Here is an 18,526-nt window from a genome sequence, read left to right as displayed (position 1 = left end):
GCCATACAGGTACCGGTCCTAGGACAGCAGGATGATTAAAGGCCTTGTTGAGACACTTAGTGGCAGCAGGGACTTAGATACAGAAAGCGCAGAGTGGTAGGCACCCACCTGACTTACCCAGGGGAACTTGCTTGTCTCTGGACTGCCCAGACTTCTCTGCTTGCCCTGTGGTCTAGTGCCCTGGATTGTGGCTGCTGGAACCAACAGTAAGTAAAGAGACTGCAATCCTGTGTCCTTCTTCTTCCCTGCACCTCTCACCATACCACCATCTACATACTGGGAAGTCCTGGGGAGATACTTCACCTGTCGGAAGGTATGCCATCTAGCTGCCATAACCTCATCCCAGCGGACCCCTTAAAGCAGCGTCGGTCACCCTGTCTGAATACCATAGGTGGCGTCACAAACATAAACTTTATCCCTTTAAAAGACCTTTCCCTTTTACATGGGCGCCCAGGGCCACAGATCCGGTCACAGCCACTGTGACATCCCCCTGTGAAACAACAGGACCTGGTACCGAGTACCCCTTACCCGCGGGGCGACAAATCTATATGTCACTATAAAAGCATTGTAAAGTGTTAGAGAAATAAGGCAAGTCAGAGTACAGAAATACGGAGCCACTGCAGAGACACAATGTGGTGGCACAAATATTGTCTATGTGCTCATATTAACTAGTAGCCACTTTGTGCATTCCTACTGTACAAACCCACAGTTCTTCTAAAATGTAATCCCAGCCGGTTTGGAAAAAGGTAAAAATGAAAACAATGCTTCTGTTCAAATAACAATTTAATGGACAGTATAATATTGATTTCAATACTGGAATTAAAATGCTGATTGTTCTTTTTTCGTATTGTTCTGATGAAAAAAGCTTGCTACATTTGATATATATGACAGATTTTCAATTACATGTTTATTCCATTTATTGATTGTTTAAAAGAAATCCAAATCATTATGAAGCATTATAAACAGGCAAAAATCAACATATAGAAAACCACAGACGTGCGAACAAAGAAGCCTTAGGTATATGGAAGATTTCAGGAACTTTAAAATAAGTTATTTATATAGATTTATTTATCTTTACATACATTCTTTTGTCTAGAGCTGAATCAGTAGGACTGAGGATAATATAGAACATTTCTGTGTTTCCATCAAAATATAACATATAGTTCATAAGTCATTAGAGGGAGCCTGTCACCAGATATAACGCTATTAACCTGCAAATATGTGCTTAATCTGCAGGTTAATAGCGTCACTAACCTGCCCGCTGCCTGCATGTAGCCACATGCAGCAGAGAGAGAATTACATGTATTCTCCCCAGCAGCATAAGGTTTCAGTCATGGGGGGCAGCGCTGTCACTGGTTCAGTCACCGCTCTGTAGCGGTGGCTTTGACTGCGCCCCTGGCCCTGACTGACAGCTGGTCCTAATGCAGAGCCGGTGTCGGTTGTCGCTGGGGGTGCGGTTACCCTGTATTCTCAGAGCGGTGACAGAACCGGCGCTGCTCCCCATGTCAAACAGAATGCTGACGGGGATAATAATGTTCATTTTCTCCCCGCTGTTTTGGGCTACAAGCAGGCGCCAGGCAGTATAAGAACGCTGTTAACCCTCAGATTAACCACATATCTGTAAGTTAATAGTGTTATATCTAGCGACAGGTTCCCTTTAAACATTAAAGGGGTTGTCCGGCCTTCTGATAAAAGAATAAAGTCACTGTGTGACTTCAGACTTCTGGATCTTGACAGTGTGATGTACACGCTGTCTGGATAACAGGCGAGGGCAGGCAGTCATGTGACCACAAGTATATGGTTTGCATACTAATGGCCACATTCCAACTAGACGTGCGTGGAATCTCTCAATCCAAGTGCATTCAGAGAAGCCAATCACAGCTAGTTGGCACGTGATCACATATATGCAAATCATGTATTTGCAGTCTTCTCTCACTGACATTACCTGTGGATCCTGACAGAGTGCAAACCGCACACTGTCAGGATTCAGAAGTCTGCAGATTTTTATCAGAAGACCGGACAACCCCCTTTAAAGGGAACCTGTCAGCTGATTCATGATGCCTGTACCATGAGCAGAAGGAATCAGAATCCGGCTTCTAAATTATAAATATCTGTTTTACTATGAAATGCTACAGCTAAACCGTCAGGTCTCTGCCTATAGATCTCTGCCTATACTCACAAGGGAAGAGAACAGTCAGTCTAGTGAGTGATTGCAGAGAAGCCAGCGTGGACATGTCTCTTTGACAAGTTACCTCATCACCGATTGCGCCTTCAACTAGGTTTTCATCTGAATCACCAAAGTCTTTCAGAGTAAAACAGAGGTTTGTAATGCAGAGGCCGACAGGTTGTCATACAGATGCCAAAATACAACAGATCTAAAATCAAGATACCATATTGAGTTCAATTAAATAGGACAATCGATTATAAGATTGTTAGACTATGAAATACAATTACATGTTGTTTGTAACACATATAGTTCATCCCTTCTCTAGGTCATGTTAGATTGTCAAATAAGAAATAGAATTTTCACGATAATTTATGTTTGACTTTTTTTGTTTTTTTTGGCATCAGTTTAAAACTTTTCATTTTAGATACAGTAAATACAGGTACATGGAAATTTTTGTGTTAAGAATAAAAAGTCAGTACATTTTTGTGATTTCCCCTAACCAGTAGCACAGGTGGAAGATTTTTAGAGAGGATTTCTACCCATGCCATGTAAAGGTGATCAGAAACTGTTCCTTTTCTTGCAACAGGGAGGCTTCTGTAAAAAAGATAAAAATAGAAGATTATTTTAACATTTTTTAATAATTTGGAACCCATACTTATCTTAGATATAAGTCATGTACTTGTACAAGTCTTTTTTAGGCCGACGTCACACCTAATGTATCAAAATATGGTCTGTTTTTTACGGCCGAGAAACGCAGAAAAGTTCCTGAAGAGTGATCCGTATTCAATGCGAGGATGCAATTTTTTCTCCAAAAATTATCCGTGTGTCATCCGTATGGCATCCGTACGGCGACATTTTCTCCCCGGCTCGCAAAATGGACGTAGAATGGATCCATGGGCTCAAATACTCACGAAAACATATATACAGTCTATATATATATATATATATATATATATATATATATATATATATATATATATATATATATATATATATATATATATATATATATATACAGTTAGGTCCATATATATTTGGACAGAGACAACATTTTTCTAATTTTGGTTATAGACATTACCATAATGACTTTTAAACTAAACAATTCAGATTCAGTTGAAGTTCAGACTTTCAGCTTTCATTTGAGGGTATCCACATTAAATTGGATGAAGGGTTTAGGAGTTTCAGCTCCTTAACATGTGCCACCCTGTTTCTAAAGGGACCAAAAGTAATTGGACAGTTGACTCAAAGGCTATTTCATGGACAGGTGTTGCCCATCCCTTCGTTATGTCATTCTCAAATAAGCAGATAAAAGGCCTGGAGTTGATTTGAGGTGTGGTGCTTCCATTTGGAAGGTTTTGCTGTGATGTAAACATGCGGTGAAAGGAGCTCTCCATGCAGGTGAAACAAGTCATCCTTAAGCTGTGAAAACAGAAAAAACCCATCTGAGAAATTGCTGCAATATTAGTAGTGGCAAAATCTACAGTTTGGTACATTCTGAGAAAGAAAGAAAGCACTGGTGAACTCATTAATGCAAAAAGACCTGGGCGCCCATGGTAGACAACAGTGGTGGATGATCGCAGAATAATATCCAAGGAAGATAAAGCCCTTCACAACAGCCAACCAAGTGAACAACACTCTCAAGGAGGTAGGCGTATCAATATCCAAATCTACCATAAAGAGAAGACTGCATGAAAGTAAATACAGAAGGTTCATTGCATGGTGCAAGCCACTCATAAGCATCAAGAATAAAAAGGCTAGACTGGACTTTGCTAAAAACATCTAAAAAAGCCAGCACAGTTCTGGAAGAACATTCTTTGGACAGATGAAACCAAGATTAACCAGAATGATGGAAAGAGAAAAGTATGGCGAAGACGTGGTACAGCTCATGATCCAAAGCATATCACATTATCTGTAAAACACGGCGGAGGCAGTGTAATGGCTTGGGCATGCATGGCTGCCAGTGGCACTGGGTCACTAGTGTTTATTGATGATGTGACACAGGACAGAAGCAGCCGAATGAATTCTGAGGTATTCAGAGCCATACTGTGTGCTCAGATCCAGCCAAAATGCAGCCAAACTGATTGGTCGTCGTTTCATACTACAGATGGACAATGACCCAAAACATAAAGCCAAAGCAACTCAGGAGTTTACTAAAGCAAAGAAGTGGAATATTTTTGAATGGCCAAGTCAGTCACCTGATCTCAACCCAATTGAACATGCATTTCACTTGTTAAAGACTAAACTTTAGACAGAAAGGCCCACAAACAAACACCAACTGAAAACCACCGCAGTGAAGGCATGGCAGAGCATCAAAATGGAGGAAACACAGCGTCTGGTGATGTCCATGAGTTCAAGACTTCAGGCAGTCATTGCCAACAAAGGGTTTTCAACCAAGTACTAAAAATGAACATTTTATTTAAAATTATTGAATCTGTCCAATTACTTTTGGTCCCTTTAAAAACAGGGTGGCACATGTTAAGGAGCTGAAACTCCTAATCCCTTCATCCAATTTTTATTGTGGATACCCTCAAATGAAATTTGAAAGTCTGAACTTTACCTGCATCTGAATTGTTTTGTTTAAAATTAATTGTGGTAATGTCTATAACCAAAATTAGAAAAATGTTGTCTCTGTCCAAATATATGTGGACCTAACTGTATATATAAACACACATACATGTCAGTGACACACACACACACATATATATATATTACATACAGTAAACCATTTCATATCCGTTATATTTTTACATATTCCTCACTAATAATGTTAGAAGTGTCTGTGTGTAAAATTTGGGAGCTCTAGGTGTTAAAATAAATCACGGAAAAAAACTGGCATGGGCTCCCACGCAATTTTCTCCGCCAGAGCGGGAAAGCCAGTGACTGAGGGCAGATATTAATAGCCTAGAGAGGGACCATGGTTATTGCCCCCCCCCCATGGCTAAAAACATCTGCCCCCAACCACCCCAGAAAAGGCACATCTGTAAGATGTGCCTATTCTGGCGCTTAGCCTCTCTCTTCCCACTCACGAGTAGTGGTGGGATATGGGGTAATAAAGGGTTAATGTCAACTTGCTAATGTAAGGTGACATTATGCCAGGCTAATAATGGAGAGATGTCAATAAGACACCTATCCATTATTAATCCAATAGTAATAATGGGTTAAATAAACACACACACATTATGAATAAAGTATTTTAATGAAATAAACACATGGGGTTTTAATATGTTTATTGTACACTCAATCCAACTGATGACCTTCGATCTTCTGAAAAAAAAGGAAAAATAAAAAAACAATATCCCATACCTGTCCGCCGTACAGTCATGTCCCACGATGTAAATCCATCTGAAGGGGTTAAATAATATTACAACCAGGAGCCTGCTAATGTAGCCACCCCTGGCTGTAGAAACTGGGGAATGAATGAAATGCAGCATCAATGACTTGCGGTGCTGCGCCCCCTGGTGGCATAAACTCATATGAACTCTAGCGTGGGAATTTTTCAGAATATTTTCTCACACTAGAGTTCATATGAGTTTATGCCACCAGGGGGAGCAGCACCACATGTCAACGAAGCTGCATTCCATTCATTCCCCAGTTTTTACAGCCAGGGTCGGCTGCAATAGCAGGCTCCTGGTTGTAAAATTATTTAAGCCCTTCAGATGGATTTACATTGTGGGACATCTTACAGATGTGTCTTTTCTGGGGTGGCTGGGGGCAGATGATTTTAGCCGGGGGGGGTCCAATAACCATGGTCCCTCTCTAGGCTATTAATATCTGCCCTCACTCACTAGCTTTCCCACTCTGGCGGACAAAATTGTGCAGGACCCACGCCAGTTTTTTCTATTATTTAACCCTTTATTTTACCACCTAGAGCTCCCAAATTTTACACACAGACACTTTTAACTTTATTAGTGAGTAACATATAAAAATATAACGGATAATGAAATGGTTTACTGTATGCAAACCATGTCTCATATCCTGTCGGGTTTGATAAGGAGATAGCAAAAGCCGGCAATTGAATTACCGGCTTTTAAGCTATCTAGCTCTGTATTAAATATAAAAATATATATATATGTGTCAATGACATATATATATATATATATATATATATATATATATATATATATATATATATATATATAGTGCAGACCAAAAGTTTCGACACACCTCATTTAAAGATTTTTCTGTATTTTCATGACTATGAAAATTGTACATTCACACTGAAGGCATCATAACTATAAATTGACACATGTGGAATTATATACTTAACAAAAAAGTGTGAAACAACTGAAATTATGTCTTATATTCTAGGTTCTTCAAAGGAGCCACCTTTTGCTTTGATGACTGCTTTGCACACTCTTGGCATTCTCTTGATGAGCTTAAAGAGGTAGTCACCGGGAATAGTTTTCACTTCACTGGGGTGCCCTGTCAGGTTTAATAAGTAGGATTTTTTGCCTTATAAATGGGGCTGGGACCATCAGTTGTGTTGTGCAGAAGTCTGGTGGATACACAGCTGATAGTCCTTCTGAATAGACTGTTAGAATTTGTATTATGGCAAGAAAAAAGCAGCTAAATAAAGAAAAACGAGTGGCCATCATTACTGTAAGAAATGAAGGTCAGTCAGTCCGAAAAATTGGGAAAACTTTGAAAGTGTCCCCAAATGCAGTGGCAAAAACCATCAAGCACTACAAAGAAACTGGCTCACATGAGGACCGCCCCAGGAAAGGAAGACCAAGAGTCACCTCTACTTCTGAGGATAAGTTTATCTGAGTCACTAGCCTCAGAAATCGTAGGTTAACAGCAGCTCATATTAGAGACCATGCCAATGCCACACATAGTTCTAGCAGCAAACACATCTCTAGAAGAACTGTTAAGAGGAGACTTTGTGCAGCAGGTCTTCATAGTAAAATAGCTGCTAGGAAACCACTGCTAAGGACAGGCAACAAGTAGAAGAGACTTGTTTGGGCTAAAGAACACAAGGAATGGACATTTGACCAGTGGAAATCTGTGCTTTGGTCTGATGAGTCCAAATTTGAGATCCTTGGTTCCAACCACCGTGTCTTTGTGTGATGCAGAAAAGGTGAACGGATGGACTCTACATGCCTGGTTCCCACCGTGAAGCATGGAGGAGGAGGTGTGATGGTGTGGGGGTGCTTTGCTGGTGACACTGTTGAGGATTTATTCAAAATTGAAGGCATACTGAACCAGCATGGCTACCACAGCATCTTGCAGCGGCATGCTATTCCATCCGGTAGCCTTTAGTTGGACCATCATTTATTTTTCAACAGGACAATGACCCCAAACACACCTCCAGGCTGTGTAAGGGCTATTTGACCAAGAAGGAGAGTGATGGGGTGCTACGCCAGATAACCTGGTCTCCACAGTCACCAGACCTGAACCCAATTGAGATGGTTTGGGGTGAGCTGGACCGCAGAGTGAAGGCAAAAGGGCCAACAAGTGCTAAGCATCTCTGGGAACTCCTTCAAGATTGTTGGAAGACCATTGCTGGTGACTACCTCTTTAAGCTCATCAAGAGAATGCCAAGAGTGTGCAAAGCAGTCATCAAAGCAAAAGGTGGCTCCTTTGAAGAACCTAGAATATAAGACATAATTTCAGTTGTTTCACACTTTTTTGTTAAGTATATAATTCCACATGTGTTAATTCATAGTTTTGATGCCTTCAGTGTGAAGGCTGACAAACACAGCATGCTGCGATTTTCTCAGCCCGTAAAATACGGCTGGGAAATATATGGCTGATGGGAGCTGCCCCGTAGAGAATCATTGGTCCGTGTGCAATGCATTGTATTTGCACCTCTCGCTCGTCCGTATTCCTCTGTAGTGTGACGCTGGCCTTATACTCCAGTCTATCTTAAAAAAAAAAGTCAACTTATATCATCTCAATTAATACCGTATATACTCGAGTATAAGCCGACCCCCCTAATTTTGCCACAAAAAACTGGGAAAACTTATTGACTCGAGCATAAGCCTAGGGTGGAAAATGCAGCAGCTACCGGTGAATTTCAAAAATAAAAATAGATGCTCCATACCGTTCATTATGGCCCCATAGCTGTGCCATATAGTGCTCTGCACCGTTCATTATTGCCCCATAGATGTACCATAGAAAGTTGTGCCATATAGTGCTCTGCACCGTTCATTATTGCCCTATAGCTGTGCCATATAGTACTCTGCACAGTTCATTATTGCCCCATAGCTGTGCTATATAGTGCTCTGCACCGTTCATTATTGCCCCATAGATGTACCATAGAAAGCTGTGCCATATAGTGCTCTGCACCGTTCATTATTGCCCCATAGCTGTGCCATATAGTGCTCTGCACCGTTCATTATTGCCCCATAGCTGTGCCATATAGTGCTCTGCACCGTTCATTATTGCCCCATAGCTGTGCCATATAGTGCTCTGCACCGTTCATTATTGCCCCATAGCTGTGCCATATAGTGCTCTGCACCGTTCATTATTGCCCCATAGCTGTGCCATATAGTGCTCTGCACCGTTCATTATTGCCCCATAGCTGTACCATAGAAAGCTGTGCCATTGCTGCTGCTGCAATAATAAAAAAAAAAATGTCATATTCACCTCTCTTGCTTGCATCTCCTCAGCATCCCGTCTCGGCGTCTCTCCGCACTGACTGATCAGGCAGAGGGCGGCGCGCACACTATATGCGTCATCGCGCCCTGTGACCTGAACAGTCAGTGCAAGAGGATGCGAAGACAGAGCGGCACCCGGCGTGTGGAACGCGGACAGGTGAATATGTAATACTTACCTGCTCCCGGCGTCCCGCTCCTTCCCCCGGACAGCTGGTCTTCGGTGCCACAGCCTCTTCCTCTATCAGCGGTTGCTAGCGCCGCTCATTAGAGGAATGAATATGCGGCTCCACCCCTATGGGAGTGGAGTCCATATTCATTTCTCTAATGAGCGGTCCCACGTGACCGCTGAACAGGCGAAGAGCTGCGGCACCCGGAGACCGTGGGACTGCAGGGACACAGCGCCAGGAGCCCCGGAAGCAGGTAAGTATGCCTCAGCGCCCTCTCCCCCTCACCCGCCGACCCTACCGCCGACCGTGACTCGAGTATAAGCCGAGAGGGGCACTTTCAGCCCAAAAATTTGGGCTGAAAATCTCGGCTTATACTCGAGTATATACGGTAATTCTGTCCCTGTAGTCTTATTTTGTAATTCTTTGTTGGTTTATTCTATCTGAACAATCTTCCTAAGCCAAATACATCATAAAAATCATAAAAGGCTGGATAAGGAGTAACACATACGTGTATGATCAAACTACACATGGTTTATTTGTTGTCTGTAATCATGGAGACAAATAGATCTGCACAGGACTGGCATACACAAACCACAAGGAGATTAGTAATCGAGATCATCTACAATGTTCCCACAAATTTTTATTTTGAAATGCATTGGAATAAAAAAAGAAGTTTATACATGTGCACATAGCTTTTAGATGTGAACAGATAAACCAGGTACGAATATGGTAATAAGAATTGGGGCGACTTACAGGTAGAATTTTTTTTTGACCATCGCTAATTAGTCAAATTAAGAGTAATTGATACCCCAGACGAAGCTTTAGCGAAACGAGTGTCAGGTGTGTTTCAAGGGTGGGTATATGTATATGATAGGCTAGGTTCACATTGCGTTAGGGCAATCCGTTAAGCGCATAGTGCTAGCGGATTGCGCTAACGCAATGTTTGTTTAGGGTCCGCGTTCGGCGTCCCCGCTTGCGCAGATCCCCGATCTGCGTGAGGGTTGGACCTCTGACGCACCTCGGATGCTGCAAGCAGCGTCCGAGGTCCATCACAAAAGAACGGCACACCGCTAGCGCATGCCGAGAATGGCATGCGCTAGTGATGCGCTACAGCAAAAAATCACATTGCTGTCAATGGGTGCGCTAACGGACCCGTTGCACGGCGTTAATTGCAACATTTTCGCCGTGCAACGCAGTCCGTTAGCGTTAACCCATTAACGCAATGTAAACCTAGCCATAGTGTCTGGTATTTTACTTTTTCTCTTTTTTCTTTGTCAAATTAAGAGTCAAATTAGCATCGCCTTTCAATATCTAATCAATAGTGGTCTGACTCTCCACGCTGAAAGGACTGCCTTTTTTGTATGTATATATACATTTGTATATTTTGTACATATACTTGTAAATAACATCACATATTAATGTTGTTAATTGTTGTATTTATTACTGTTCCATATACAGTGGTGCTTGACAGTATATGTGCCTATATTTCACTTATGTGGTTTTTCAGTAACGAGGGCCTATCGAGTGCATACTTTGCTTAGAGCTTGAATTTGTCTGGGCATGGTTGTGCCAAAGGGACAAGATCTTGAAGCCATGCAATGACGCATAGTTTGTCAGCATCAGCACTATGTGAATCTGCTGAATGACCCGTGAAAAATAACTATAGTTAAGGCACAACTATACAGAAGGTGCCTAGATATCTCAAGCCATATAGTACTTTTTATTTTAACCTGCAAAATTAAAGACTACAGGATCTCAATCTATATTATTTTTCCCTGAACTAGTGCTTAGCCTCTTGGTTGACCCAAAAGGTATATCATACTTACAGAACAATGAGGTTAGCAGAACGAGAATGTTCCTGTAGAAGTTCATTAAGTCGAACTTGGCGATAGCTCTGCAGATATAAACATTCATATCTTGAATTTATTGACTTGTAAATATGTTTACTACACATAGAATATATTGGCATTCAAAGTAAAGAAGGTGTCTTTTTTATTTATTTAAAGGGTTTCACTTTTCTTTAAAGGGAATCTGTCAGCAGGGTTTTTGCTGTGTAATCTGAAAATAGTAGGAGATAGAGGCTGTATCACAGAATTCAGGGATGTATCACTTGTCAAAGTGCGTGCTGTTGTGTACTAACTATGAAGGATTTATCACTAAGAGATTAACATTGCTGGATTAGTTTTTCAACTAAGTTGCTTACTGTCTACGGACTTTGTTCTGGGCAGGGTTAGCTTTCTCAGCTCTGCTTTATGCTAAATCTAAAAGCCCTGATTGTGTCAGAACCACTGCACCCATTGAACTAAGTGATACATCATTGGATTCAGACTCTCTTTGTCTACATCAAGCTCATCTCATAGCTGGACATTACCTAATACTTATCATCCTCAGTTCTTGCTGTTTGGCTGATTTTTATCCCAGCTCTAGTACTCAGTGATGCAATCTTTAGCTATATGCACTGTTAGATTGTCTGAGTGTCAACAGAGTCCCTGAGGTAGTCAGAGACACACCCTCAGTTTGATCATTGACCTATGCTTAGGCTCTCACTCTCTCTCCTCTTCAGCTCTGCCCCTGATAGTGGTTGCTGTGTATAAACACAAGTCTATCACAGGCTCAGCAGGAAGTCACTGCATGTAGTGATGATGTCTCCTACAGCAATTGCAGAATAATTAAGAATAATTGAAAACTACAATTACTAATTGCAAAGTGGTAGAATCTGCTTTCCAGTTAAAGGAAACCTGTCAGCAGATTTTTGCTACCTTATCTGAAAGCAGAGTATTGCGGGCAAAGAGAAACTGAATCTATCGATGTATCACTTAGTTCACTGGGTGCAGTGGTCCTGACACAATCAGAGCTTTTAGATTTAGAATGAAGCAGAGCTGAGAAAGCTAACCCCGCCCACACCAGGCTCTCTGTGTACAAAGTCCATAGACAGTGAGCTGCTTAGTCAAAAGACTAGTCCACTAATGTTAATCTCTTAGTGATAAATCCTTCACAGTTAGTAAACAACAAGCTCGCACTTTGACACATCCATGAAATTTATGTTTCAGCCTCTATCTACTGCTGTCTTCATATTTACCAGCAAAAACCTGCTGACAGATTCACCTTAAATGGGGTTTTCCCACAAAGTTCATTTTAATCAATTGATCTGAAATAATAATCAGTTCCACAATTGGATGTGGTAAAAAAAATGTTCCTGTGCTGAGATAATTTTATAAATATTTTCCTGCTGTGTACTGTGTAATGTCTGTGTCTGACCATGCAGGGACATGGTCTGATCTTACCACATCTCCAGACTAGGGGAGGAAGCAAAAGAGTATACACACAGGACAGCAGGGGATCACAGCTGATTCTCTCTGTGAAGTAAAACCAGGCAGGGCTATGTTTTACTTCACAGAAAGACTCAGCTATAATGCCATCCTGTCCTGTCTGAATACTATTTTGCTTCCTTCCCTGGCCAGGAGCTGTGGTATGATCAGACCATGTTCCTGCACGGTCAGACACAGACATTACACAGTACACAGCAGGGGCACATTTATAAGATTATCTCAGATAAGGACATTTTTATTTAACACATCCAATTGTGGAACTTATTTTTATTCCAAGATCTATTAATAAAATGCACTTTGTTTGTGGGACAACCCGTTTACTTATTTATTCATGCCAGCAGCATTTGCACACACAAAAATGGCAGCATTCCTTTCTGGCAATGTGCGTGAGCCAGACACCACCATATTTGTGCAAGCACAGATTGCAGGGAAATATTTATCCATGCCAGAAAAGAGTTTGCTGTCATCTGCGGTCCCTTTTGAGATGGTGCTGCATCACCAAACTATTGAGAGGAGAGGTGACTATCCCTGATCTTCTATATTGAACGGACTTTCTGCACATATACTGCAGGAAATGAGCTTTAGTAGGATGAAACCTGGAGAGTTATTATTATTTATTAGTTGCTTGTAAATTCAAGTCTGCTTCAGCCCCTTATTTACTACATAACTGGCCCCTCTTCATCATGTCTCCAGATATATACTTCGCTTTTATAGTGTGTGCATTTTTAAGGCCATAGACACTTCAGACATGATGGATGTGGTGTGGAGGTCTGTGTGTCTAGGATGCTGACACCATCACTAGCTCTCATGTACTGTATAAGCATATTCAGTCATGTACTGTTTTTCCCCTCTAAGAATGATCTTCTCTCCCTTGTGCTCATAGATACTAATGAGACGTGTGTATTTTAGCCCCCTTCCTGCTCCTGTGGTTTTTACAGTGGGCTTTGGCCTTCTCTTTCTGACTGCCGTTTGCGTGGTTTCCTCCCCATCTACACCCCAATATTCTGATATACTACAGCCTGGTGTGACCTTGCCTGTCTGAAGATTTGGAAGCCCGCTCCACTCTCCTCAAGACTTTGAAGCTTCTAATCTTCCTCTCTTCTAAAGAGATGTAAAAAGCTGAGCATCTAAGGTCCTGACCAGTCAATATTGTAGACTGAAGTAATGTTCGGTGCCAGTTATGCTATTCTAAAATTCACCTACCTTTTCTCGGAACTGTTCAAGTTCTGAATCCGTAATTTTCCATGGGTTTTCTTTTCTTATTTTCTCTGCCGTTGGTACATCACTGGCGCTTTCATGGAGTCTGTAGGGCTCAATCATCTCTTCAAAGAACTTCCAGCTATTCAAAAATGAACAATACAGATGTCAGTGCGTTTCACAAAATTCTATTTTGACATTTTCTGACATATTTTACTAAGTTACATAGTAACATAGTAACATAGTTAGTAAGGCCGAAAAAAGACATTTGTCCATCCAGTTCAGCCTATATTCCATCATAATAAATCCCCAGATCTACGTCCTTCTACTGAACCATAGTAACATAGTTAGTAAGGCCGAAAAAAGACATTTGTCCATCCAGTTCAGCCTATATTCCATCATAAAAGTTGTATCAGTGCATAAAATTAAAATGTTACTAGTAGTTTGGTAATAGACAAACAAAGCGATATTCACTTACTGGCACTTACCTGGATTCAGCGCAGGCCATACCATGGACTCTGTTTACACCGGAAAGGAGACAACATTGTTCCAGGAACAGCTGGATTGTCCGCCACAGTCAAGCTAGGACTGCTGCCGTGTCATCTCTGACAACACCAATATCACACTATTGAAATCACCGGATCGCAACAGTCACGGGTCACAGCGGTCCTGCTGCTGATGGATTGGTATTTCCCAGGGTAAACGCAGACCTTGAAGCAGCATGCACTGGACCCAAGTAAGTACCAATAGGCGAGTATTGTTTTTTGTGTTATTTTTTCAAATATATCAAGCCACCTGAAAAATACAAATTTTGCCCGGACCACCCCTTTAACTTGATAAGTTAGTCTTCGTTCACATGAATTTATTTATCCTGTGCATTCCTGTTTCAAATGGAAGCAGAATAGCATCATTGATTTATGTTAGGCACAACTGGTTGTGCAAAAAGTTTTAGGAAGGAGGAATACTGCTTTCATTTTGGTTATGACTGCGTGTTGAAGGTTAAGTCAGTGTGTCAAATTTGCATACAGTAAAGATCATCCACTCATGCAATATCTTAACACCTTAAGAACCAAGCTTGAAAGGGTCCTTAATGACCAGCCCTTTTGTTTTCATTATTTCCTTTCTGCTTTTCAGTAGCGATAACTTTTTTTTTTTTACTTTTTTCACTGACGTGTCTGTATGAGGCTTCATTTACACAGGACAAATTTTATTTTTTTTGAGTGCTCTATTTTGGTACACAGGACCACCATCAACAGTAATGCCCTTACTGTTGTATGGAGCCTGGTGAACAGAAGTAGCCCCCCTCTCGTGCTTCTGCTCACCAGGCCCCATGTGACACTTCCTTTCACTAAGCATATGACTTATGAAGGTTATAGCTTGCACCAAAAATGTTTAAGGGCTTCATCGCAAATGGGGTGAATACATATGTATATGCTAATTTTGAATTATCTGATTCCATAAATTTAATTTTTGCCTATATTTTTCTCACTTCACTTCAACTATTTAGTGCTGATGCATTATACACAAATTGGATTACAAAAATATTTTAACACTTGTTATAAAGTAACAAAATAGGTAAAAAGTCATAGGGGGTGAATATTTTTGCAAGCAACTGTAAGACGTCATTGGTTGGCAATTAAATGTAAATTGAGCAGCCAGCATTGGATCTTGATGATTTATTTGCCCAAGTGCATTCAGCATGGCAGAACATTCTTCAGACAACCTTTAATACCCTTATTCATAGTATGTCAAGGAGTATAAGTGTGGGTATTTCTGCACATGGGGCTCATTATCAATACTGAATGCGTCGAGATGTTTTGAAAATGTTGCTTCTACTTTTTATCATTTGAATATCATTAACATGTCTATCAATCCTGTGATTCCCATAATTCTACAACTTTTCCTTGTCAGCGCTGCAATTGCAATGTTCAGGATTGTGTATAGATAGAAAGACAGACAGACACTCCTCAGCATTGGAATTGCAACATACTGTTATAAACATACTTTACATAATTTGTCTTCTACAAGATCATATTATATCTTTGGGTAACATATATTTATACAGTACAGACCGAACATTTGGACACACCCTCTCATTTAAAGATTTTTCTGTATTTTCATGACTATGAAAATTGTTCATTCACACTGAAGGCATCAAAACTATGAATTAACACATGTGGAATTATATACTTAATAAAAAAGTGTGAAACAACTGAAATTATGTCTTATATTCTAGGTTCTTCAAAGTAGCCACCTTTTGCTTTGATGACTGCTGTGCACACTCTTGGCATTCTCTTGATGAGCTTCAAGAGGTAGTCACCGGGAATGGTTTTCACTTCACAAGTGTGCCCTGTCAGGTTTAACGAGTGGGATTTCTTGCCTTATAAATGGGGTTGGGACCATCAGTTGTGTTGTGCAGAAGTCTGGTGGATACACAGCTGATAGTCCTACTGAATAGACTTTTAGAATTTGTATTATGGCAAGAAAAAAGCAGCTAAGTAAAGAAAAACGAGTGACCAGATTGTAAGCTCTCACGAGCAGGGTCGTCTTATTTTGCTTTAATTATTGTATTGTTAACGTTGTTACTTATGACTTTTGTGATTGAAACTGTTAAACTGTAAAGCGCTGCGGAATATGTTGGCGCTATATAAATAAAGATTATTATTATTATTATTATTATTAAATGAAGCTCTACAAGGAAACTGGCTCACATGAGGACCGCCCCAGGAAAGGAAGACCAAGAGTCACCTCTGCTTCTGAGGATAAGTTTATCCAAATCACCAGCCTCAGAAATCGCAGGTTAACAGCACCTCAGATTAGATGCCACACAGAGTTCTAGCAGCAGACATATCTCTACAACAACTGTTAAGAGGAGACTTTGTGCAGCAGGTCTTCATGGTAAAATAGCTGCTCTCTTTCTTGAAGGAGTTCCTAGAGATGCTTAGCACTTGTTGGCCCTTTTGCCTTCACTCTGCGGTCCAGCTCACCCCAAACCATCTCGATTGGGTTCAGGTCTAGTGACTGTGGAGGCCAGGTCATCTGGCGTATTACCCCATCACTCTCCTTCTTGGTCAAATAGCCCTTACACAGCCTGGAGGTGTGTTTGCGGTCATTTTTCTGTTGAAAAATAAATTATGGTCCAACTAAACGCAAACCGGATGGAATAATATGCCGCTGCAAGATGCTGTGGTAGCCATGCTGGTTCAGTATGCCTTCAATGTTGAATAAATCTCCAACAGTGTCACCAGCAAAGCATCCCCACACCATCACACCTCCTCCTCCATGCTTCACGGTGGGAACCAGGTATGTAGAGTCCATCCGTTCACCTTTTCTGCACCGCACAAAGACACGGTGGTTGGAACAAAAGATCTCAAATTTGAACTCATCAGACCAAAGCACATATTTCCACTGGTCTAATGTCCATTCCTTGTGTTCTTTAGCCCAAACAAGTCTCTTCTGCTTGTTGCCTGTCCTTAGCAGTGGTTTCCTAGCAGCTATTTTACCATGAAGGCCTGCTGCACAAAGTCTACTCTTAACAGTTGTTGTAGAGATGTGTCTGCTGCTAGAACTCTGTGTGGCATCTAATCTGAGGTGCTGTTAACCTGCGATTTCTGAGGCTGGTGATTTGGATAAACTTATCCTCAGAAGCAGAGGTGACTCTTGGTCTTCCTTTCCTGGGGCGGTCCTCATGTGAGCCAGTTTCCTTGTAGAGCTTCATTTCTTAAAGTAATGATGGTCAATCGTTTTTCTTTACTTAGCTGCTTTTTTCTTGCCATAATACAAATTCTAAAAGTCTATTCAGTAGGACTATCAGCTGTGTATCCACCAGACTTCTGCACAACACAACTGATGGTCCCAACCCCATTTATAAGGCAAGAAATCCCACTCATTAAACCTGACAGGGCACACTTGTGAAGTGAAAACCATTCCCGGTGACTACCTCTTGAATCTCATCAAGAGAATGCCAAGAGTGTGCAAAGCAGTCATCAAAGCAAAAGGTGGCTACTTTGAAGAACCTAGAATATAAGACATAATTTTAGTTGCTTCACACGTTTTTGTTAAGTATATAATTACACATGTGTTAATTCATAGTTTTGATGCCTTCAGTGTGAATGTACAATTTTCATAGTTATGAAAATACAGAAAAATCTTTAAATGAGAAGTTGTGTCCAAACTTTTGGTCTGTACTGTATATGTATATATATATATATATATATATATATATATATATATATATACTAGATGGTGGCCCGATTCTAACGCATCGGGTATTCTAGAATATGTATTTATGTATGTATATAGCAGCCACATAGTATATAGCACAGGCCACGTAGTATATAAGAGCCATGTAGCATATAGCAGACAAATACTACGTGGCCTGTGCTATATATTATGTGGCTGCTATATACATACATATTGTAGAATACCCGATGCGCTAATAAAGGCCATGCAATATATAACAATGGCCACGCAGTATATAACACAGCCACGTACTTTATAACACAGGCCACGCAGTATATAACACTGGCCACGTAATATCTAGCACAGCCCACGCAGTATATAGCACTGCCCACGGAGTATATCACACAGCCCACATAGTATATAACACTGCCTATGTAGTATATAGCAGCCACACGGTATCTAACACAGCCCATGTAGTATACAGCAGTGTGGGCACCATATCCCTGTTAAAAAAATAATTAAAATAAATAATAGTTATATACTCACCCCTGGGGTCCAGCGAAGCTCCGGCGATACACATGCGGCTGCCGCCATCTTCCGTTCCCAGGATGCATTGCGAAATTACCCAGATGACTTAGTGGTCTTGCGAGACCGCTAAGTCTTCTGGGTAATTTCGCAATGCATCACCGGGAACGGAAGATGGCGGCAGGCACGTGCGGCTCGGCGGACTACGGAGGGTGAGAATAGCAGGTTTTTTGTTTTTTTATTATTTTTAACATTACATTTTTTTACTATTGATTCCGCATAGGCAGCATCAATAGTAAAAAAGTTGGTCACACAGGGTTAATAGCAGCGGTTACAGAGTGCGTTACCCGCGCCATAACG

At 41.0% G+C, this 18,526-nt stretch overlaps 1 protein-coding gene across 2 annotated transcripts in view; it reads right to left on the bottom strand.

Moving 5' to 3' along the window:
* Window positions 1–767: 767 nt before the first annotated feature.
* Window positions 768–18,526, bottom strand: part of SLC12A1 (solute carrier family 12 member 1) — a 186,643-nt gene continuing 168,884 nt past the window's right edge. For both annotated transcript variants that reach the window (XM_069766023.1, XM_069766024.1), the window contains exons 25-27: window positions 13,466–13,601; window positions 10,760–10,827; window positions 768–2,761 (exon numbers count right to left, since the gene is read on the bottom strand). In XM_069766023.1, the coding sequence (XP_069622124.1) occupies window positions 2,626–2,761; window positions 10,760–10,827; window positions 13,466–13,601 (340 nt within the window). In that variant the 3' untranslated portion in view covers window positions 768–2,625. The remainder of the gene's footprint in view (window positions 2,762–10,759; window positions 10,828–13,465; window positions 13,602–18,526) is intronic.

Source organism: Ranitomeya imitator, chromosome 4 (genome assembly GCF_032444005.1).
Source record: "Ranitomeya imitator isolate aRanImi1 chromosome 4, aRanImi1.pri, whole genome shotgun sequence".
NCBI classification, from domain to species: domain Eukaryota; kingdom Metazoa; phylum Chordata; class Amphibia; order Anura; family Dendrobatidae; genus Ranitomeya; species Ranitomeya imitator.
The sequence above is the reverse complement of the archived record's forward strand: the minus strand, read 5'-3'. Positions and strand labels throughout refer to the sequence as shown.